This window comes from Zalophus californianus, chromosome Y (assembly GCF_009762305.2).
Source record: "Zalophus californianus isolate mZalCal1 chromosome Y, mZalCal1.pri.v2, whole genome shotgun sequence".
Classification (NCBI taxonomy): domain Eukaryota; kingdom Metazoa; phylum Chordata; class Mammalia; order Carnivora; family Otariidae; genus Zalophus; species Zalophus californianus.
The window spans coordinates 1,838,833-1,862,297 of NC_045613.1; the positions used below are offsets into that span (position 1 = coordinate 1,838,833).

Sequence of the window (23,465 nt, forward strand, 5' to 3'; positions counted from 1 at the left end):
TAATTGGATTATTTGGTTTTTTTGGTGTTGAGTTGCATAAGTTCTTTATTTATTTTGGATACTAACACTTTATCGGATGTCATTTGCAAATATTTTCTCCCATTGAGTAGGCTGTCTTTTAACTTTTTGTTAATTGTTTCCTTTGCTGTGCAGAAAGAAGCTTTTTATTTTGATGTAGCCCCCATAGTTTCCTTTGCCTTAGGAGACATCTAGGAAAATGTTGTGACTGCAGTCAGAGAAATTACTGCTTTGCTCTCTTCTAGGATTTTTATGGTTTCAGGTCTCACATTTAGGTCTTTAATCCATTTTGAGTTTATTTTTGGGTATGGTGTAAGAAAGTGGTCCAGTTTAATTTTTACATGTAGCTGTCCAGTTTGCCCAACACCATTTGTTGAAGAGACTGTCCTTTCCCCATTGCGTAGTTTTGCCTCCTTTGTTGTAGATTAATTGACCATATCTGGGCTCTCTATTCTGTTCCACTGCTCTGTGTGTCTATTTTGGGGCCAGTACCATACTGTTTTGATTACTACAGCTTTGTAGTGTATCTTGAAATCTGGGATTATAATACCTCCAGCTTTGTTCTTTTTTCTCAAGATGGCTTTGGCTATTTGGGGTCTTCTGTGGTTCCATACAAATTGTAAGATTATTCTAGTTCTGTGAAAAATGTTGTTGGTATGTTGGTAGGGATTGCACTAAATCTGTAGATTGCTTTGGGTAGTATGAACATTTTAACAATATCTGTATTCCAAATCCATGAGAATGGAATATCTTTCCATCTGTTTATGTCATCTTCCATTTCTTTCATCGATGTTTTATAGTTTTCAGAGTACAGTTCTTTCACCACTTTGGTTAAGTTTTTTTCTACATATTTTATTATTTTGAGTGCAATTATACATAGGTCAGCTTTCTTAATTTCTCTGCTTCTTCGTTATTAGTGTATAGAAATGCAACAGACTTCTGCACATTGATTTTGTATCCTGTGAACTCACTGAGTTCATTTGTCAGTTCTAGTAGCTTTTTGGTGGAGTCTTTAGGGTTTTCTACATGTAGTACCATGTCATCTGCCAATACTGAAAGTTTAACTTCTTCCTTACCAATTTGAATGCCTTTTATTTTTCTTGTCTGATTGCTGTGGCTAGGACTTCCAGTACCGTGTTGAATAAAAGTGGTGAGAGTGGACATTTTTGTCTTGTTCCTGATCTTAGGGGAAAAGCTCTCGGTTTTTCACCATTATGATGTTAGCTGGGTATTTTTCATGTATGGCCTTTACTATGTTGCAGTATGTTCCCTCTAAACCTACTTTGTTGAGGGTTTTTATCATAAATGGATGTTGTACTTTGTGAAATGCTTTTTCTGCATCTATTGAAATGACTGTATGATTTTTATCCTTTCTTTTATTGATGTGGTGGATCACATTGATTTGTGAATATTGAACCACTCTTGCATCCCAGGCATAAATCCCACTTGATCATGGTAAATGACATTTTTAAGTGTATTGGTTTGGTTTGATTTGATTTGGTTTGCTAATAATTTGTTGAGGATTTTGGCATCTATGTTCATCAGAGATATTGGGCTGTAGTTCTCTTTTTTTTGTGGTTTCTTTATCTGGTTTTGGTATCAGGGCAATGCTGGCCTCATGGAATGAATTTGGAAGCTTCCCTTCCTCTTCTAGTCTTTGAAATAGTTTGAGAAGAAGAGGTATTAACTCTTCTTTAAATGTTTGGTAGAATTCACCTGTGGAGCTGTCTGATCCTGGATTTGTTTCTTGAGAGATTTTTGATTACTGATTCAATTTCATCACTGGTAATCAGTTTATTCAAATGGTTGTCTGAGGTTTCTATTGAGGCTAGATTCTTAGCCAACAAGACTTCAGCCTCAGTAAAGATTTGTGTGTCCTGGCCATGCATGGAAGTTGAAGAAATGAGTGAGTGACTTTACATGCAACATGGGTACATAGAATATCCACGGCCCCCATGATGAAGTAAAAATGTGCTGCCCTCTCTTAATATCTGTGCTGCTTTTAGCCCTTCAGAAGCACAGGCCACCCTAGCGAGGGGCACCCTCCCTCAATCGTGCATGAGCAAATAGCCGAGATTGAATCCCACCCCATCCCCCTGCCACATGAAGGATGCAGCTTTAGATTTAGATATAATTTGATTCAGAGAAAGCAATGTGCCTTACCTTGTATGCCTGTGTTTATGGAAGAAGAGTTGCATCTGCTACAAATATCCACGGCCAATGCGACCTTGACAAACTTTATGGTATGCATGCTTTAGTCTAGATTACTCAGCATCCTCACACTCCAGTAAGCCCCAGTAAGGGTTCCCCTCATACTGAAAAAGTTCAGGGCATAGGTGCCTGCATCAGGGCCTCGCTGGGCCTGAGCATCCCTCTTGACAGAGCTGTGTTGTGTTATAGTGCCACTGCTGGCCAGGCTCTTTGGAGGCATATTTGCAAAAATGTGTATTAAAAAAAAATTATTGTTTTGATGGCACATGCTGTTACCCACCCCCAAGCTACCATGTTATATAATGTATTTCTCAGTATATAAATTCAGTCATGGAGGTAATTATGAATGCTGTGCAGAGGCATATTTCAATTCTCCAACAGCATGTCAACTATACATAGCACAGCTCAGTGGTCATGGTCCCCAAACCATGCTACAAACACAACGATGTAAATATGTGGATTGGATTTGTATCGAGGCAGATATGCTGCAATCAGCATCAACTAGAATCAATGTGTTCGCCAGCACTAAACAAGCATGGGCAAGAGGGAAAGAATGGTGAGAAAATTCAACTATAGCCCAACATGTATTTTATCTATAGTCATATCGTAGGATGTATTTTGAATAAGATGCTCTGCTTAAGTGGGACAAGCAAATAAAAAGATATTGAATATAATGTCCGACACCAGACCCCAGGCTTTCTATTACTGCCTATTATCAAAAAACAGGATTTTCCTTACGTTCATGAATCATTATCTTTCACAAGCCAAGTGTAAATGGAATCCCAATTTATGGATCTACTAATTGCTCTTCCTCTTGAAACCATTAGTTGGTACTCAGGTTTTCATGTATCTCCTTCTAGCTTCCACCCTACCTCTTCTCTTCCCACCCCAACCAAGCTTTACACAAGGGTCCATAGTGGCTGCCTCCCAGGCTCTGCTCCCTTCCCTCCTCATCTCTCTCTAGGCTGGCCTTCCCCCTCCCCTCCAGAGAAACAACCCCCGCAAGGGGCACCAGCCACCTCCTGATGGTCAAACTTGATAGACTCTTGGTCATTTTTATCCTATTCATTCTTTCTGAGCATTTCATCTCATTGACCAGCTTCCTCTTAGATGTTGTTCCCTTGTCCTTTATTAAACCCACTATACAGTAAAGGATTGATCCAGGAGGTCTGGGTTGTCCAAACCCTGAACATTCGAAAGAAAGATTTGGCTCTTGACTGGTTCCTGGGAGATAACCTCTAAGTCCTTGGATTATCTTGCCTCTTAAGAGTGCCTTCGCCCATGCCAGATAATCGATGCTAACAATGTGATTTATAGTGGGGGCCCTGAGCCACAAAGAAACAGTCTGACCTCTGGAGAGTCTGGAGACTGAGTAACTAAGGTCAGCTATGCAGGCAGTCACATGGGCAGACTGAACCCCAACAAAAGCCCAGAACACCAAGGCCTGGGTGAGCTTCGAGGGTGGGTAACATTTGGTGAGTGTTGTCACACGTCATTGCTGAGAGAATGAAGAGCTGTACCTATGATACTACTGGCGGAGGAATACCACAAGCTTGTGCCCACTCTCTCCTGGACTCTGCCTTATGCACCTTTTCCCTCTGCTGAACTTATTCACCACCCTTTCACTGTAATAAACTATATTCATGAATAGAACAGCTTCTCTGAATTCTGTGAGTCCTTCTAAGGAACCACAGAACCTGAATGGTCTTGAGACCCCAGACAACAGCCACAATCTCAGTTTAATTTTAAAAACATTAAAAAAAAAAATGACCTCCTAGGGCGCCTGGGTGGCTCAGTCGGTTAAGCGTCTGCCTTCAGCTCAGGTCATGGTCTTGGGGTCCTGGGATCGAGCCCCGCGTCGGGCTCCCTGCTCAGCGGGGAGTGTGCTTCTGCCTCTCCCTCTGCCTCTGCCTCTATCCCCTACTCCAGCGCTCGTGCTCTCTCTCTCTCAGATAAATAAATAAAATCTTTTTAAAAATTGGCCTTCTAGCTTCCATTCATTGTGATAAGTACTGGGCACAGAATGAATGAGCAAGACATTCTTGTACATATTAAGGATTTTACAGTCTGGTGTGAGAGGCTGCTGGGGAGGAGCCTGACACGCAGACAGATCGTTTCTATAGCATGTGATGCGCATGCACTTGACAACCCCAGTGGTGCTGATCCATCGCCTTGCCTATTTTGCTCAAGAATATAAACTCTTTAACTGTAGGGAGAAAGTCGTAATTACTCATCTTTGTGGCCCCAGTGCCTAGGTCCTTGAGTGTTTTGTTTTATTTGCTGAATCACTGAAAAAGAATGTCAGGATCTCATTTAACACTGGCTATCCACTTACACTTTTGGTAGTGCCGATCCCTTGATGGAACTGAATTTTCCCAGTCTTCCACCTCTCATCCTCACTTCTGGTCTCCTCCCAGGCCTGGGCATTGTTACTGTTTTTCACAAACACTCGAAGCTTCCCTACTTTGTCTCCGGCCAGCTGGTAATCAAAAAGCAAACAGAAATTGCTTTGCGGTTGCAGGTCAGGGAGGAGGAGTTTCAACCGGCCAACGTCCTTCTTACGGCCCACCAGGGCCGGAACTGCCATATAGTAGCCAACAGCTGCAAGAGAAGAAAAACACCCAGTTAATGAAGCCATTGTATAGGGTCTGGCTACAGTGTCTAAAATAGGATAGAAAATGAATGATAACTGGAATTAAAAATTTTTAAAAACCATTAAAAAAAAAAGAACATGAATGATAGTCTCCTATAGTGAAGGAAATGAAGTCCTCTTCATTTCCAACACAGGAACAAAATTTACATGCTAAAATGGCTTTTAGGGATCACAAAGATGAAATCCTTTATGGTACAGAAAAGGAAACTGAGGGTCAGAGAAACTGAGGAATTTGTCCACATTCACAAAGCGTGGTGGTAGCAGATATGCATTAAGAATCTAATGAAATAGTCTTTTAGCACTGCAGGTAATTTGCCGCTGTTGGAGAACTTGTGTTCCAGAACTTTCCACCTTGGTTGCTGGAATGCATTTTCCCGCAGAGTCAATGATACGTATGATGGCCAGCTTGTGGCATTTAATCCACAACATACATGAATTTGTCCGAGCAGTTTCATGGAGCCCAACCACCACTTGCAACGTATCACTCTGAGTTCCGATTTAGGATGACAGGGACGCAGCTATTTTCTAAGATCCATCTCCTAAGTATCTTTTATTTATTTATTTATTTTTTCTCCTAAGTATCTTTTAACCAGTGGTAGTGGACATTGCTCATCTCCAAACCTCTGGTTGTGGCTTTGATAAACCTGGGCAAAAATTCTCATAGAATGGGGTCTCATAGAGTGGAGTCTGACTGAAAGGAAGCAATTCCTGTGGAAGCCAGGAGGATTACACTGGGGACAGGGAGTGGGGGCTGGAGTCTTCTGCTGGTATCTTCCTGGAGACATCTGCAGGAGCCAGGGTGACATTGCCTTAGTTTTCACTGGACTCAGAGACTGTCTGGTCTTCTTCCCCAGCTGGTAACGTTGCAGATTCAGCAGCTAAAGATACGGGATGCTCAGGAGAGTTTACATTTCAGATAAGGAGCATGTCTGAGATACACTAAAAAATATTCACTGCTTCTCTGAAATGTAGGCATCCTACATTTATCTAGCCACTCTACCAGTGACACCCTCTCTTCTGTGACCCACTGTGGCCAATTTCTCCTTCTCTCTCAGCTAAAGCCCATTTCGATCTGTCCTTGAGATTTTATCCTTCTAAAAATGCTGATTCATCCTGTGTTTCTTTCTTATATTTAACTCTGTAGGGAAAGACAAGCCCACCTAGAAGTCTGAAGGGGGTTCAGGAGGGAAGAAAGTACGCTTTGGGGGACACAAAGGCTGAGAACCCTGGGGCCGTTTGCTAATCGTGTTTGTAAACAGGGGACTTCCCATTATTGGAAAACCCAACTTAGGACACTGCTGACCATGTGAGCTGTCAAGATCCTGGAATAACTTACAGGCTCCCCATGTGCTATAACTCTGGCAGACATAAACTTGCAGATGCCATGATGCAAGAAAGGAGAAACTCAAGTTAGCTATCGACAAGACAGGCTGTCCGAAGATGTACTGTCTCCAGACTGATTAAACTTGCCCTGTGTTTGCCCTGAGTCTTTGGTGATAGTCCCACTCACGTGATTTGCTGTGCGGCATGTATCCCCGCCCCCCGAATCTCGAGTTTCATGAGGAATTTTTGTTAGGGGCTATCCAGGTTTCCCGGTTGCACGTGAAGGCTCGAAAGGAAAGATCTAAGGGCGGAATTAATCTGGAGGAAGGATGAAGAAGGATCTGGTAACGGAGAGCTAAACTTGTAGGTCCCCAGATTAATAAACGGACTGGTAAGGAACTTGAGTCCCCGAAGTTGTCTCTAACTACACAGTCAGCCTCAGGAGACAGGGATTTGATTTATGCTCCAAATGGGAGCTGCCAGCGAAATGCTCTACCCAAGGGAAAAGACAGGGCCCATCAGTAGTGTTTCAGCAAGAAGTGGAGAGGGCTGGACTGCCACAGCTCAGAGCTGAAGTTGAGAAAAGTCCAAGTTTCAGTGGCCAGAAAGAAATCTGCAAGCAATAGAGGGGAAAGTTCAGGTTGCCGACCTGATGGCTCCTTATGGTGTTGATCCTTTGAGGGGTGACTTTGCTAAACCTTCAGGTGGAGGTAGAGGTCATATTTCCTTTCCAGATTTATTTTTCCCACAAAAGGCAAAACAGAAGCTACAAAGCACCCCATTAGCTGGCCAACTGGGGAAAAGGAACAATTTCTTTCTGCCTTTCCCCCAGTACTCTTAAAATGCACACGAATTCTGGGGCGCCTGGCTGGCTCAGTTGGTAGAGCACGCAACTCTGGGCCTTGGGGTCATGAGTTCGAGCCCTACGCTGGGCATGGAGATTACCTTAAAAAAAGTGTTCCTTTAAAAGTCTTTTAAAAAAAAAATGTACATGAATTCCAACATCTGCCTCTCAGCCGCAGCAGCGACTATGGAAGGGTTCTGCAGGAACACCCCGGGTGTGGGTGGGTGGGGGTAGGAGGGATAAGGCGGAGCATGGATGCGGAACCAACTTAGCCGTTCATCAGGGGAGATTTCAGGAAGGTCTGCAGGTTTCCAAACACGACAAACAACCCTGGCCTAACAAGAGGGAAGAAGAACAACCCCACCTCACTGGAGGGCCTTCTTGCCCTGTGTCACACCACAGAACACAAAAGAGTAAAATCTAAATACCATCGTCTCGGTCCGCGGGATTCCAGTCAAAGCCGTCCTCTATATCCTGTTTCCAGTCACAGACCCCATGGTCAAAGCTGCAGTCAACTGAGATATTTAAATCTGCTAAGAAAAAGGGTACATTTCATAATCATTAAGAGTATTAGACACATGTCTAACATTTGGAGCTTTGGAAGGCCACGCCACGTTTTCAGTTGCTGTCGAGCACTGAGCGAAGCTACTCCAAGGTGTCGCTGCCTCGGCCACCATTTTGTTTGGCCAAACAGCCTACAGGAGCCTAAAAGTGACCTTTGTCCCTCATGCGAGGGCCAGCCCTAGATCTAGAGCAGCCCGCCGAGTCACAGGGAAATGTAAGTTCTTGACAGGACTTGCCAACAGCTCTTGTGATCAACAGTCCCCCCTGTCTCCCAGGGCCATCCCTTTAGGGGACCCTAAGGGTGCACTCCTTAGATAAGACTCCCTTGGAGCTCAACAACATCCTGACCTTTCTGGTTTGAGTTGACCGATCCAGCTTCAGCCCGGGGAACCCCAAAGTACTCTGCACACGAACACTAATAAGGGCATGTGCCCCAGGTCCTGTCTCTCTCTCTTTAAGCACCCTGCCTCGACTTCCCCGTGTGGCCCTTGATGTGCGCCATGATCCTCCAGGACCTGTGAGTAATAAACTTCTCCATTTCAATTTCCCTTGTGGTCTCTTGTTGAACCATCTGGCGCTGGGGGGCTCCACTTAACAAATACTAATTTAACAAAGTCAGAACAACTGTGTGGAGTACAGATCACGGCAAAGGGAATGGCCTTAAGGACAGTGTCAAACCAGATACTCTGTTTCAATTTAAATCTGTGAAGTCCTTCTGGACCAACTCTGTTATGATCTTTAAAAAACGACTTCCTGTATCCATGCTCTTCACAATATAACTTTGTACCACCATCCCAGCACTTAAGTCTGGCCCGGCCTGGTGACTTTCCTCGGACAACAGAATACAGAAGTGAGCTGAGCCAGTCCTGAGCCTAGACCTCAAAAGGCCTGTGTGCTTCCACTCGATTCCTTGGAACCCTGCCACTGCTTCATGACAACAAGCTTGGCTGGCTTGCTGGAGGATGAGACACCACCTGGAGCGGAGCGGAGTCAGCCCTGTTGTCTCAGTTGAGGCCTCAGATACGTGAGAGAACCACGTCACCGAGGCGGCCCACGGCTGACTACAGGCACATGGGTAAGCCCCATCCAGACCAGCCCGGTCGGCACTACCCAGCTGATCCAGACTCATAAGCAAAAATAAATATTTATTGCTGTAGGCCACTGAGGGTGTGTGGCTTTTTATTACGCAGCACTATTGTGGCAATGGGTGATGGACACTGGAACTCGGGTCCGGAATTTAGTACGTGGTAATTTTCATGTTGTGGGCCCTCAGGTGTTGCAGCTGAAGCAAGTGTGTCATTTTCTCCCATCTTCAAATAAATACTATCTGCCTCGACCCATCACTCCAGGTGTCAGGCAGGAGTAATGGAGAGAAGACAGCCTTCCTATATTGTTACCACAGGTACTAATCACATAAAGGCCTACTTTCATACTGACACTGTGGGTCAAGATGTTCGGATTCTTCCTTTGGGTGTTTAGGAATGAAGCCGTGATTCATAAACAATCATCTCATCGTATGAAGACATTAAAATGATATGGGACATTGTCGAAGAGCATACGCTTGAGAGAAAGTATTACTTACCTTTGTGTTCGAATCTGGATGTTCCAGGTTTTCCGTGGACCAGAACCAGACCCAATTCACCTGCTTCATTGACCCTAGGGGCTAATAAAGAACACTTGATCAGTTAAGAAAAACCCTGAACCTTCACATGCTAAGAAGGAAATGAATAACTGACTGAACAAAGAGTTTTATCATGTATTCTAATCATAGAATATGTTAGAGCACAGTTTCCTTAACGTTCCCAAACCATTCACGTTGGTTCCACTTTCCTCGTCTAGAGCATTGTTTTCCAAAGATGTCCCAAGCATCTACGCTAGTAACCTGTCCCTTCTCACCAGGCTTTTGAAATATACTTTCTTGAGATTTTCACTCTCTATTAGAGGACACAATGTCATTGATATTGTAGTTCTTGGATAGGTGGGCTTGGGTGTACTTTTCATTTGGTTAGATCTAACAGCCATGGAACCAAGGACAGACAAGGCCAAAAACAGAGGCAGCAACAAATGCCTAGCAAAAAGGAAATACGAAGTCTCAGCGTGGGGATGTGGGGGCATTAATAAGGAAACCGCCCGGGAGGGGCTGAGACTTATGGTGGGGTTCCACAGAGCGACCAGTGAGAAGGGCATATAACCTCCAGTACATGGAGAAAACTTAAGCTCTTCTATAGAATGTTCCTCCCTACAACTGTCATTTGGGCTTTTTAAATTGTAGCCACAGAACTATGAAATCCCCCTTGCAATGAGTGGGCCTGTCAAAAGTGCCTTTAGGAAGTAAATACGCAGCGGCTGGCAGATCCACCTGGATCCGGGGGCTCTCTGGTTTGGGGGTGCGCTGCGTGGACAGCCAGACAGCCAGACAACTTGTAGGGCAAGCAAGTGTGCTTGGTGGGGAGCAGAAAGAGGGTCTGCATCAAACAGGAACAGCCCCCCGGGGGGAAGGGGAAAGGACTTATCCTCCTTGTTTCCCACAGCAGCAAATTTGATTTGGGATCTGCAGAAGATGTTGATTTCCACACCTTACAGACAGCCCTGCTTCTTAAGGATCAGCACCGAACCTAATTTTGCTTCAGGCACGAAGCTGTCTTCTTTCACTTGCCAGGAGAAGTCACAATTCATTTTTCATAAAATGTGTAAACTAACAGAAGTGTTACTCACAGAACACATCTCCTCAAAGGCTTTGCTCCCGCTCCACGTGGTTTTTCAGGGCTTTCTCATTTTTTTTCTCTTCCTCAAGGCCCTCTTTCTTTCTCTCTTCATTCTGTTTTTTTCCTCCATTAGAGTTCCTAGCTCTGGAAACAGTCTCTTCAGAGTTGAGGGGCCACAAGTTAACCTTAGGGGCAGGAGTTCCAGAAGGTTCTGTGATGACATTTTTAATTTTTACCTTCTTTTTCATGTTTTTGTGAGCCAGCAACTTCTTGATTCTGTCTTTGATGACACCACGTGCTCTGAGGACTTCCTTCACAGAATTTTCAGGGATAACTAAAATAAACAATAAAGGTGGGATGTTTCCCATTGGCCATTAATTAGGTCACTTGTGAAAAATGGAGCATTTAAAGTGCAGTAAACAAATGCTTCCAGAATCAACCCACATGAGGCTCTACCACCCGATATTTTAATTGTTTTTGAAGCAGGCTCCACACCCAACGTGGGGCTTGAACTCACGACCCTGAGATCAAGAGCCGCATGTTTTACCAACTGAGCCAGCCAAACGCCCCACTACCACTTGATATTTTAGGAAAAACTGTATTTGCATCCATTTAAAGCAGTTCCAATGTTATGGTAGTATCTTAGCTACCTTTCGTTAGAGGAAACACTTTTGTTTTGCTTCAGAAATTACTACAATGAAATAAATAGCTGCTCCTCCCAAGGTGGGCTACAGATCCCATAGTGATGGATTTTCCAGGGTCCTCTACTCTTTCTGCATTCATACTGGTGTTCTTCAAAGCTGGTGCTGTCCGGGCAACCTACCGATTTGTCCAAGTTTGACGTTCTAAGATTACAACCATAGCGATAGGTTGAACCATATAAATTGCCAATAATGGGTCACTTAGAACCTACAAAAATGGTGATTTATGGTTCAATCTATACAGACCCAATTTTTCTTCCCTGTTCTCTCTCCCCTTTGAATCTCTTCGCCTCAATCGACTATCTAAAACCAAATGATTTTACTTATTGAATATTTAGAGAGGCTTCTGTATTTACTATCTTATACTCATTTTTTATTTCTCACCGCTAAATTAAATTGCTTTTAGAAATGCAGTTCTAAAAAATATAAAATAGGGCGCCTGGGTGACTCAGTCGGTTAAGCATCTGCCTTCGGCTTAGGTCATGAACCCCGGGTCCTGGGATTGAGCCCCGCGTCGGGCCCTCTGCTCAGCGGGGAGTCGGCTTCTCCCTCTCCCTCGGCCCCTCTCACCTGCTCATGTTCTCTCACTCTCAAATAAATAAATAAAATCTTCTAATAAAATATATATATATGTGTGTGTGTATATATATATATCTATATATCTATATATAGATATATATATATAAAATAAAATAACACACTTCCGGGTTGATTCCTCTTACCCCGCATGGACCAATGTCCCGGGGCAGGGGGCGGGGGGCAGAATATGTTTGTGTGGAAGAACGCAAGAGGTAGAAGAATGGTCCTTTAGCCTAACACCTTTGTTTTGTAGATGAGACAACTGGGTAATGTTGAGTCACTTGCCTAAAGTCACTCAGCGACGAGGGGCAAGGTTAGAATTTGAGGGTAAGAAGATGAACGACTCCTTTTCCAGTCCTATTTCCATGGCAGGTTTATTCCTGCTTTAGGGTTAAGGGTTACTTTTCTACAGACTGGTTCAAATTCCTTGAGATCTAGAGTCCAAAGATACATGCCCTTTTTCCAGGGATCTACTCATGATAATTAAGAATATCCAACTGATATAAAAAAAAAAGTAATTTTTGGGCGCCTGGGTGGCTCAGTTGGTTAAGCGACTGCCTTCGGCTCAGGTCATGATCCTGGAGTCCCGGGATCGAGTCCCACATCGGGCTCCCTGCTCGGCGGGGAGTCTGCTTCTCCCTCCCACCCTCCCCCCTCTCATGCTCTATCTCATTCTCTCTCTCAAGTAAATAAATGAATGAAATATTTTTTTAAAAAAGTAATTTTTATTTTATTTTTTTAAAAGATTTTATTTATTTATTTCTTTGACAGAGGGAGAGAGCACAAGCAGGGGGGAGTGGCAGGCAGAGGAGGAAGCAAGCTACCCGCTGAGCAAGGAGCCCCATGTGGGGCTTGATCCCAGGACCCTGGGATCAGGACCTGAGCTGAAGGCAGACACTTAACCAACAGAGCCACCCAGGTGCCCGTAAAAGGTAATTTTCAAAGAATTGAACAGACTGATCTTTAAAATCAGATATATTGTCTTTTTATAAAATATCTACGCATGTGCCAGTCTAAGACTAGGCAAGAAATGGTCTAATAACACCTGAACCAATTCACTCAATTCTACTACTTGGACATAGTTTACAGGAAAATGAAATAAGGGAGTAGACATTAAGTTCAGTGCCTATAAACAATGCTAGAAAAATAAACCGGATTGGAATTTTATTAGAATATTTTTCTTGGCAATCTTCTAATCTCTTCTCCCACTCAGTTCCTTCTCCATCATTTGGCCGATTCAGTCTGTACCAAAGTGGTAGAAAAATAAACGAGAAGAAGTCTCCAATATTTGGGATAATCAAAAGAAGGAACAATGCTTTGAAAATATAAATGCTCTTAATTAACACATTGCTTTTACTTTGAAATCAATCTAAAGCTATTATAGCAAGAACTGCATTTCCTTTTTCAACAAAATGTTCTAGCTGTTTATCAGTGTGACAGTCTGTAGTTATGGGTTGGAAACCAACTACTAGTAATACAAGTAATGCATCATTACTCATTTTCCTGACCTTCCGATGGCCTGTTTTAGCTTCTTTGCAAGAGGCTGCATGTTAAGTTTTGATTGTAAGGTGCTGATCATATGGACCTTCCTCTGGAGGTCCCACTGTGTAATTTTGTTGACGGTTCCCTGAGTCTTTTCCCAAGACCTCACATGAAAAATTAACAGGAAACACCCATTCTCTGGAAATTTCCTTCATGCAATCAGTAACCTAAAACTAAGGACCTTTACTAAATAATGGGAAGAGAGTTTCAACCCACATCAGGCAAACCTAAACATCTGCTTTCAGTTTCTGCTTTGAAGTTTCGATTTTTTCCAATTGAAAAAAAAATCAAACCATCACAACCTCTGTGGTGTCAACAATTCCACTGCTTTAGTATGTAAAAAGAGCTGGGGCAAGGGATAAAAGCTAGGCATGTACATGACTATGAATGGATAGATGTGGCTTTATCTAGATATTGCTGTGTCAAACTTAACAGGTGATTGTTCCTCTTAAACATTTCTTGATTAATGCATCATCTTTGTGAGAATATAAACACGTGGGAGTAGTTACAGTAGGAGGGTCATTGGCACCTTTGGGGATTGCGGACCTAAAAATGGGGAATTCCAGAGTTTTCAGACTCACAGGCCAGTCTCCTGTAAATGAAGTTGACAATTTCTCTTGGGAGAGATTTGAGAGTTCTCCAAATATCCACTTTGTCAAAAACTTCTACCTACCTGAAAATCTTAACTTTAGAGAAGATCACTATGATGTGAGAACATCTTTCCCAAGACGAACAGGACTCTGACATTTCATTCACCTGGGCTTGGTTCATCAGATGATCTCTAATAAGATAATTTTTTTAAAAATATTTTATTTTAAGATTTTATTTATTTATTTGACAGAGAGAGAATGAGAGAGAGAGCACGAGAGGGAGGAGGGTCAGAGGGAGAAGCAGACTCCCTGCTGAGCAGGGAGCCCGATGCGGGACTCGATCCTGGGACTCCAGGATCATGACCTGAGCCGAAGGCAGTTGCTTAACGAACTGAGCCACCCAGGCAGGAGAAACGTTCTTCTCATCCGAACTTTGCACACAGTGCTGGGAGGAGAGGCTTAATCATGGGTGAGGAAGGTACTGTAGCATGGAACCCAGGAAACAGGGCGGGGCTAGGATGGCGAAAGGCTGAGCCACGGCTGTTTGTTGCGAAAGGGCCCACAAGAGGTCTCCATCTCTGAGGAGTAGCCACAGTCATGGACACACCTAGCCTGTGTTTAAGCACACATCCCCGGAGCCCAGTTCCCTTGTTTTGACTCCTAGCTCTTGCCTTCTCTGGGCATTTGTCCTCAAACCAATACTTAACCCCTCTTTGCCTCAGTTTGCCCATTTGTAAAAGTTGGGACAAGAATACGGTTTTTATGAGGTTTAAATGAGCAAATACATGTCAATTACTAAGATTAGTGCCTGACATATATTTGGCCTATTTGCATTTATTTATTTATTTATTTTTAAAAGTATTTTATTTATTGTTTATTTTAAAAAGTATTTTATTTATTTATTTATTTATTTATTTATTTATTTATTTATTTATTTATTTATTTATTGGAGAGAGAGAGGGAGGGAGAGGGAGAGAGAATCTGAGGCGGACTCCGTGCTGAGCACAGAACCCAATGAGGGACTCGATCCCACAGCCCTGAGTTCATGACCTGAACCGAAACCAAGAGTCAGACGTTTAACCAACTGAGCCACCCAGGCGCCCCTGTTTGCTATTATTTTTAAAATTCACCACCAGAACGTTTAAAATCTTTTACTGAGTTAAAAAGATATTTTTTCCAGGCCATACCTCCAAGCTTCTAACATTTATACTATAATCGAAGAAGCAAGTTGGAATGGCCCATTGTAGCAACACCTGTGATCTTGAATATGTGGTCTATAAATGGAATTAAATCAGAAGCACATTTCTAATGACCGAGAAAACTGCTTTTAATGGGAACAATTGTTGAATTCTGGTAAAGAAGCCACTGCCACTACCACTCCTAGTACTAGTGCACGATTATCGAGCATTTAATATAATCTTGGCTGGAACTAAACCCTTTATATGGACATTTATTTATTTTGTTGGGATCATTTCATGTAAATATCAAAAGAATATTAAGGGCCAGATACCATTATCTTTATTTTGCAGATGTGGAAACTGAAGCACTAAAGGTTAAATCGAGTTTGTTTACAGCCCACGGGTAGCAGGCCAGGGAGCCAATAGTCAAGCCAAGGTAATGTGATTCCAGAAGCCATGCTCCTGGTAACAAAATGACATCGTTTCCATTCCTAAATTGACTTACCGCCCAAGTTGGATAATATTGAAGTTCTGATTTGCTTAGAATGAGTAGAGCTACTGTCAAATTAAGACCAAATTATCTAACAGTGTATTACCAATACTCACATATATTAGACCAGGAAAAAAACATACATGTCTACATTTAGGGTACTCCTTCCTCTGGGTACATATGAGCATAAGGATAATCTACTAACTCCTCTTTTTTTTCCTTGGGGACGGGGGAGGAAGAGAGGGAGAGAGAGAATCTGAAGAGAATCTGAGATCATGAAATCAAGAATCAGACGCTTAACAGACTGAGCCATTCAGGCGCCCCCTAACTCCTCTTCTGTATTGCAACATAGACTCTGGACTTTTGCAAAAACAATGAACTCATAATAAAAGTTGCTATATCAGTGCTGTATATTATGTAACAGCAATTCATGTGCATACAAATGTATTTTACAATATAACATTTTAAAATGCTGCATGCTAATTGGATGGGATTCTCAATTTTGTTTGCATGACTTTCCTATGCACATAAGAATGAATTTGGGGCCGTCCTTTAAGCAGTGTGGTTAAGAACCTGTTAAGATCAATTTTCAACAGAGACATGGCTATCTATTTTACAAAGAATCAAAGCAGAATGGAAAGCGCTGGACAAATAATACAGTGAACGACCCAAAGACAGTTTTCTCTTTTAAATAAACACTCTGGTGAGAGATGAAAGAAAAAATTCAGCTGCAGAATGGGTAGTAACAAAATGAATGGTTTCAAGGTATCAATCAGAATATTGGGAGGAATTTGAGGTTTCAAAGAATAAAGAAAAATTTGTTTTACCCAAGAATATGCCTAAAGCTGGAGGGTCAAAGAAAAACAGAAGTCTTCTTGACATAAGAATGGGTAGTAACAAAATGAATGGTTTCAAGGTATCAAAGAGAACATTGTGAGGAATTTGAGGTTTCAAAGAATAAGGAAAAATTTGTTTTACCCAAGAATATGCCTAAAGCTGGAGGGTCAAAGAAAAACAGAAGTCTTCTTGACGTAAGAAATGTTTGTGTTGAGGTGAGATTTATAATTTCAAAATGCTGCGGGACAATATAGAAAATGTGGGCTCCGAAGAGCTATCGTGCTGCATGCTTAGGGACGTTGCCTTCATTTGGACATGAGTAACACATTGTGGGGGTGCCTGGGTGGCTCAGTCAGTTAAGCGTCTGACTCTTGATTTTGGCTCAGGTCATGAGCTCAGCGTCAGGAGACTGAGCCCCACGTTGGGCTCCATGCTTAGCGGGGGAGTCTGCTTGAGAGTCTCTCTCTCTCCCTCTCCCTCAGCCAGCTCACATGCTCTCTAAAATAAATAAATAAATAAATAAAATCTTAAAAAAAAAATAACACATTGTGGTTTCAAGGAGGTTCAATGATCAGGAAGGAAGATGATTCCAGGTTTACTCTGGGCAGTTCTTGCTTTGATTCTTAGGCCTGGGGCCAGGGGTGGGTATGCAGAGGTGAGTTGCTCACTTTCTGAGACAAGTGTTTTCCTGAGGCATCTCTTTTGTACGCACAGCATTTGTGCATCTACCTTCACAGATTTTCAGATTAAAGAGTAGCTGGCCCTTAGCACACAGCTCTTTGAAATGGCTCGAATATCAATAACCATAACTAACTTTATTGAGCATCTACTATGCGCTCAGGTGAACTAAGGTCTCTAACTATATTATCTCAATTCGAATCTCGCAATGCACTTGCGAGGTACCTGTCCTAATGAGTGTTCCCCCAAGGAGAACCTGAACCAAGGGCTTGGGTGCAGGGGGTTTATTTGGGAGGTTATCCCAGGAAGCAGGCGTGGGGGAAGCAGGAGAGCAAGACAGGGAGGGGGAAAAAGCTAAAGATGGTGCCTCACTGGGCAGGAAGTCACCGTCGGTGAGGGGCTCAGTCCTGCTGGGGACATCTGGGGGCCAATGTAGAACACAGCTCAGAACCGCCCCATCCTGCGACCATCTGGGGTATTTATCCAGACCCCTGGTGCCCACTGGTTGAAGGCTGCCCTTGCAAAGGGGCTGAGCAGTACTCTAGAGAAAGCGCAGGGCCACGGGCAGGGAGCCCGCGGCACTGGGGCTAAGGATCCGCATGGAACTGTCCACTCTGCCTTGCTGAAACTAGGGAGCGTCCAGAGACTGGGGCCTGGCTCGTCACAAGCTGCACAGGAGGAAATTGAGTTTGGAGAGGTTAAGACAACTTACTAAAGGTCACAGCCAGGAGAGGGCAGAGTTCAGATTTAGATTCAGGCTTTCCTAGGTCCTGAGCCTCAGCTGTTGACCATTACCCCAAACGGCCCAAGACAAGTGAGGCTGGAATATACATGTTCACATTTGGTGGCATGAAGGAGCCCTTGACCATCATCCAACAGAGAACGATGATTTACTCAGTTTCCTCTCTGGGGGCCTCTCCACGTTACGCATCCCTCCTCCCGATCCACCCATGCACAGCCCTGCACAGTCAGCCAATCTCTCTCTGTCTTTGAATAAAGTTCCAGAAGGAGATCATGAGCACACAGTGCACAGAGGGATAGACACCACAGCATCGAGTTGCTGGAGGCTGAGCGGCTCTGTAATCCCACCTCTAGCCCAAGGCAGGAATCCTGCCAAGGGCCAAGAGCAAAGAGCCGGGCCTGGAAGGCTGTGTGGTGGAACGTGCCCCTTGGCAGGGCTCCAGGGTCCACTCTCAGATACCTGGCCGTCATTCGTAAGAGAGAATGTAGCCTCCACCTTGCTCCTCGTCTCCACATTGCTCCTAGTCCACTTTGGGAAGTCATTTTTTTTTTTTAAGATTTTATTAATTTATTTGACAGAGAGAGACACAGCGAGAGAGGGAACACAAGCAGGGGGAGCGGGAGAGGGAGAAGCAGGCTTCCCGCGGAGCAGGGAGCCCAACACAGGGCTCTATCCCAGGACCCTGGGACCATGACCTGAGCCGAAGGCAGGCTTAACCGACTGAGCCACCGAGGCGCCCCTCGGAAGTCACTTTTATTTCACAGTCCTTCAAAGATATACAGGCACCATTTATACTTTTCCACACTGTTTCTTCCGGATGAAATGCTGCCCAGTTCTTCTGGCATTCCTCAGAGAATGTGATCTCCTGACTCCTCTTCCTTCCCTACATACTCTCGTCCAGTGGCACTCAACCACAGCCCACGGGGTACTGTGAACCTTTACGCCTCCACTGCTCAATGTCTGTCATGGTGCAGACACCCTGTTTTTGCTCTGCTGTGTCGTCAGGAGCACTGGCTGCCTGAGGGCACAGGACAGGTCAAGGCACAACCTGCAGCCATACGTGTTGGAAGACGTGGGGACTCTGCTAAGGGGTCCACAGGAGAGTGGGGTCGGGGCAGTGAACAAATCCAGGCACACGATGAGCCAGTGCTAAAAGGGACAAGAGCAGGGGCGCCTGGGTAGCTCAGTCATTAAGTATCTGCCTTCGGCTGGGATCACAATTCCGGGGTCCTGGGATCGAGCCCCGCATTGGGCTCCCTGCTCAGCAGGAGGCCTGCTTCTCCCTCTCCCACTCCCCCTGCTTGTGTTCCCTCTCTTGCTGTGTCTCTCTCTGTCAAATAAATAAATAAAATCTTAAAAAATAAATAAATAAAAGGGACAAGAGCAGCCAGATAAATCTGCTCTGGTCATGATCCCGGGGTCCTGGGATGGAGCCCCGCGTCGGGCTCCTCGCTTAGCGGGAAGCCGGCTTCTCCCTCTGCCTCTGCCCCTCCCCCTGCTCGTGCTCTCTCTCTCTCAAATAAATAAATCAAATCTTTAAAAAAATGTGAATCTAGGTTTGAGGATGACAGATAAAGTGACGTTAGCTTCATCATACTTTCTTCCGGTTGTGTATTCTGGAGGAAGTTTGGATTCACGTGGTTAAAAAGTTTGTGGTTCTAAGACACTGACGCTTTAGGATTGCTTGTCACTGCCACCATAACCTACCCCATCCTGACAGGTAACATCTGCAGAGCGCCATTTGTCCTTAAAGCTTATTTTCAGTATTTGAAAGTAAGTTGTGACCAGAGAAATATCCAGAACCTTTGCTGGTCTTTAAGCTTAGTGCCCACAACTTCAGTGAGTAATGAAGATGTGGTCCGATTAGCAGAGAAGACAAGACTGAGGCAGAGTGAAACTTTCGAACACTGCATGCACACACTATCACCCGTGCATGCAGACAGACAGACAGACACAGGGAGAGAAATGAGGGAGGAAGGAAGGAGATATGCAGAGAACGCTTTAGCGAGAATAGCTAAGACACCATGAGCAAACGCTACTTACCGGAACACTGAAGTCCATTACCTTTATATCCCTGCTTGCATTTACACTTGAAGGATCCTTGGGTATTGAGGCAATTGGCATAGAGGCTGCACGTATGGGTATTCACGGCACATTCGTTTATATCTAAAAATGTGAACGTTCCCATGAACAACTTTGTGGCAGCAGGGCTTGCTAAAAGACTATCCCTTACTTACTATAAGACTACCACTTGAGCAAATCCAGGGCCAACCACTCAACACTGCCAAACCAACCGAGTGGGGCCTGAGAAGTGAGAGGTGTTCAAAACGCCCGACGCCTTGGCCCAGAGCCCGGCCTTTGCCTGACACCAGCAAATGCGGAGCTGGGGGGCTCCCTGCAGCCCACCGCCCCCACGGCATCTCGACTACTCATCAATACTACCGAAATCTGTAAGATGTTTGGGTTTTTTCTTAACTTTTTCATCTGTCTAATTCAGAATTAAATAACAGTACCAGAAAATAAATTCTACATGTGGAAGGGCTTGGGACTCCTAACCAACAAAAGATAAGGGGGCGCCTGGGTGGTTCAATGGGTGAAGCATCTGCCTTCGGCTCGGGTCATGGTCTCAGGGTCCTGGGATTGAGCCCGACGTTGGGCTTTCTGCTCAGTGGGGACTCTGCTTCTCCCTCTCCTCTGCCTGTCTCCCCAGCTTGTGCTCTTTCTCTCTGAAATAAATAAAAATCTTAAAAAAAAAAAGGATAAGGTGGGCTATGAACCGTTGACATCATCTGAATTCATCAGCATTTTGTTCAAAGGCTGCCAGGAGCAGGGTCAGGCTGGTCTGAGCTCGTCTGCTGGATGGAGACCAGGAAAGTTTGCCGAATCCTACCCGAGTGAGAAGTTCATTAGCCAGAAGCTCTTCTCCATCTCACCCGCTCTCCACGCTTTGGGAGACATACGCACACAAAATAGTCCATTGTTTTTAATTTAGCCACCAAAGGAGCTCAGATGCTGATCTTAATCACTTAGAATCACCAGATGTGTTTCTCTTGGAAGCTCTCCATGTGCATCCCTCCCTGTCCAGTGGAACATCCTAGGTATCAGCGAACAGGCTTCTTCTCCCGGATGGGTCTGCAGCAGGGCCTGGGGGCCGAGCCCACAAGAAACATGGATTTTATGAGCCTGTGTAGGCCAGCCTTTGTGTTTAAAAAGATCTGAGTGAAGAGCTGTGGAGGCTTCACGAGATGGTTCAAAACCCTGGAACCAACCGTTGCCACAACATGGTTTCGCAGGACATGTCCTGGGATACTCTGGATGGAGGGTTGAGAGAAATCCTACTTTCGCCCCAACCCATTAGCGTTCCCCGTCGTACACACGTTTGCTCCACATTTTACATGAAGAGGCATCTACAGGGAGCCTGCATCTCCCTTCACGGTAGGGCAGGCCCCGTCCTGCGTTACATCAAGGGCAACGTGAGTGCGTCCCAGGGCTCCCAAACACCCCCCTTCACTTGCTCATTCAGTCTTGGAATCCCTTCACTGAAGACCAAAATATTTTATTTCACACTGAGGCACAGAATCTTATCAGAGTAGCTTCGGTGACCCGGAAAGGGCATATTTTAGGGGATTTGGACCTTGAACCATGACAGGGCCGAACGAGGAAAGAGCACGCACCTTCATCTCCCTCACACATTTTTCTAAAGCCTCCCCTGAAGGACACTGTTATGAACAGATCACTGAGATCAAGATCAAACAGACCTTTTTATTCTTCCTTTTGTGCTTTATTGTTCCCATTTTTAGATATGTATCCGGGGAATCAAACGTTAAAAAGAAAACCAACCGAATTTTCAACAAATCCACAAAAATCATCTCTAGATATTTGAGGTATTTCCACAAAGCAGAACTATATCCCCAACAGCCCCTTACTTTAGACTTTTACTGACCCGGCTTCACCTAATTCCTCTCACCAGAGTTCCCTAAAAGTCAGAAACAAACAAACAAACAAACAAAAAAGTGACCCCTTCTGTATTGTCCAAGTGGTCAGTACAGTAGACTGTTCAACTACTAGACTGAATTGACATCCAAATACCTGTAGACAAAGCCTACAGGTTTGGCAGGGAGAGGGCAAAAGGAAAATGTGCCACCGACTCTTACCTACGCAGTCATATCGGCCCCTGACATATTTCAGTTCGAAACCAACATGACATTTGCAGTAGTAGCTGCCGAACGTGTTCACACATCTTCGATTATAAGGACAGACAGCTTTACCGGAGGCACATTCGTCGATGTCTGGGAGGTAGAACCAGAAGGTGTCAGTGATAGCAAGAGAAGCGCTCTCCCTCCAAAACACACACACATGCACATGTGCACACACACATACACAGTTTCTCTGGTGGAAAACTCTGATTATTCTGCTGCCTACATCACGCCCCCCGGGGAAGTGTTCTAGACGCCCTCAGCACACTCACAGCTCCTCCTTTATGTGTTTCCGTCACGTTGTACATATCATTTTCGAGACATCAACTCACTGTCTTGTCGCTACTCACATCCCCATCTCTCCTGGGGCAGGAAGTGGATGTCTGGCACTTGGCACAAAGACATGACATGCTGTTGTTGATGGAATTAATATTTCTCTGGCTATGTGTGTTGTATGGCGTATACAACTTTTGAAAACCGAGTCAGGTAACTACATGTTAAGCAAACCGGATACACACTTTCGATGTTGTCTTCTACAGAAGAATTATTTCATCGGTCAGCTCCCCCAAGGCTCCCACGATACTGACCCAAATACCAGAGACATGGTTTCCTACAACCGCACTTAAACACAGATTGTGGGTCAAGTGTAATGATGTTGTGATGCAACTTGGGCAGACAAGAGGCTTCCCTGCTTTCCTTGAGAGTCAGGTTACTGAGGGGCTGGCAGCTATGCTGATCCAAATATCCAGACTCAGGCTTTGCTTTTACTTTAAAATGATAAATCGAATACATGTTTTATGTTGTTAATTTGGACCTGTGGTTAAACGTGCAAGTTGGTGCTGTTCTTATTGTTCTCTTTGCATTCTTAAAATACTAAATACGTGTTGGGTTGACCAAAATAATTTTTCAGGGACCACTTTCATGCGGATCATCTTTCCCTTCAATAAAAATGACACCCTTCAAATCAGAGCTGGGTAAAAATTGACTTCAGTTTGGTCAAGAACGAGCCTTGTCATATAAATCTCATTTCACCGAGGAATGCTAAACCCTGTGAATCTAATTAAATCTGATTACTCTCAAAGAGCAGGGCCAAAATTTTAATTGTACAGGGATTTTTTTTTAAAAGTATTTCACTGATTTAGGGCCTATTTGGCTGAACTTTCTAAATGCAGCTTATCAAGGTATGAACATTTGGGATAAAAAAACGTCCAGCGCTGAGAAATGTTTCTACTTCAGTAAACGGGTAAGAATATTAAATTGCACAGATATTTGCTTATTTAAATAAAAAAGATCAACAACTCGTTCAACATTCTGATTTGGTTTGATATCCCTTATTAATGCTATGTGCTCACTTGCAGGTAAGTACAGAAGGATGAGTATATACAGTTTGGTTACTGAACGTAATTCCGATCCACAAGGGAACCAAGGCCGAAAGTGTTGCATCAGTCACTGAGGGCGCCCTGTGGGGTGCCCCACCCATCGCCCTTGGCATTCAGTGTGTCCGTACCTGCCTAAGGCTGCACCTGTGGCATCCTGCAGTGACCCTCATCCAGGCTGGGCTGGGTGTGCCGGGGAGTCAAGGTTCCAGAGCAGCGTCCCTCCCCCAGTCAGTAA

At 44.3% G+C, this 23,465-nt stretch overlaps 1 protein-coding gene across 1 annotated transcript in view; it reads right to left on the bottom strand.

Moving 5' to 3' along the window:
- Nucleotides 1–23,465, bottom strand: part of LOC118356649 (epidermal growth factor-like protein 6) — a 29,707-nt gene that overhangs the window by 2,324 nt on the left and 3,918 nt on the right. Inside the window, 6 exon segments of the mRNA XM_035725943.1 lie at nucleotides 4,565–4,830; nucleotides 7,478–7,582; nucleotides 9,196–9,276; nucleotides 10,329–10,652; nucleotides 19,699–19,821; nucleotides 21,810–21,944. Coding sequence (XP_035581836.1) covers nucleotides 4,565–4,830; nucleotides 7,478–7,582; nucleotides 9,196–9,276; nucleotides 10,329–10,652; nucleotides 19,699–19,821; nucleotides 21,810–21,944 — 1,034 coding nt within the window.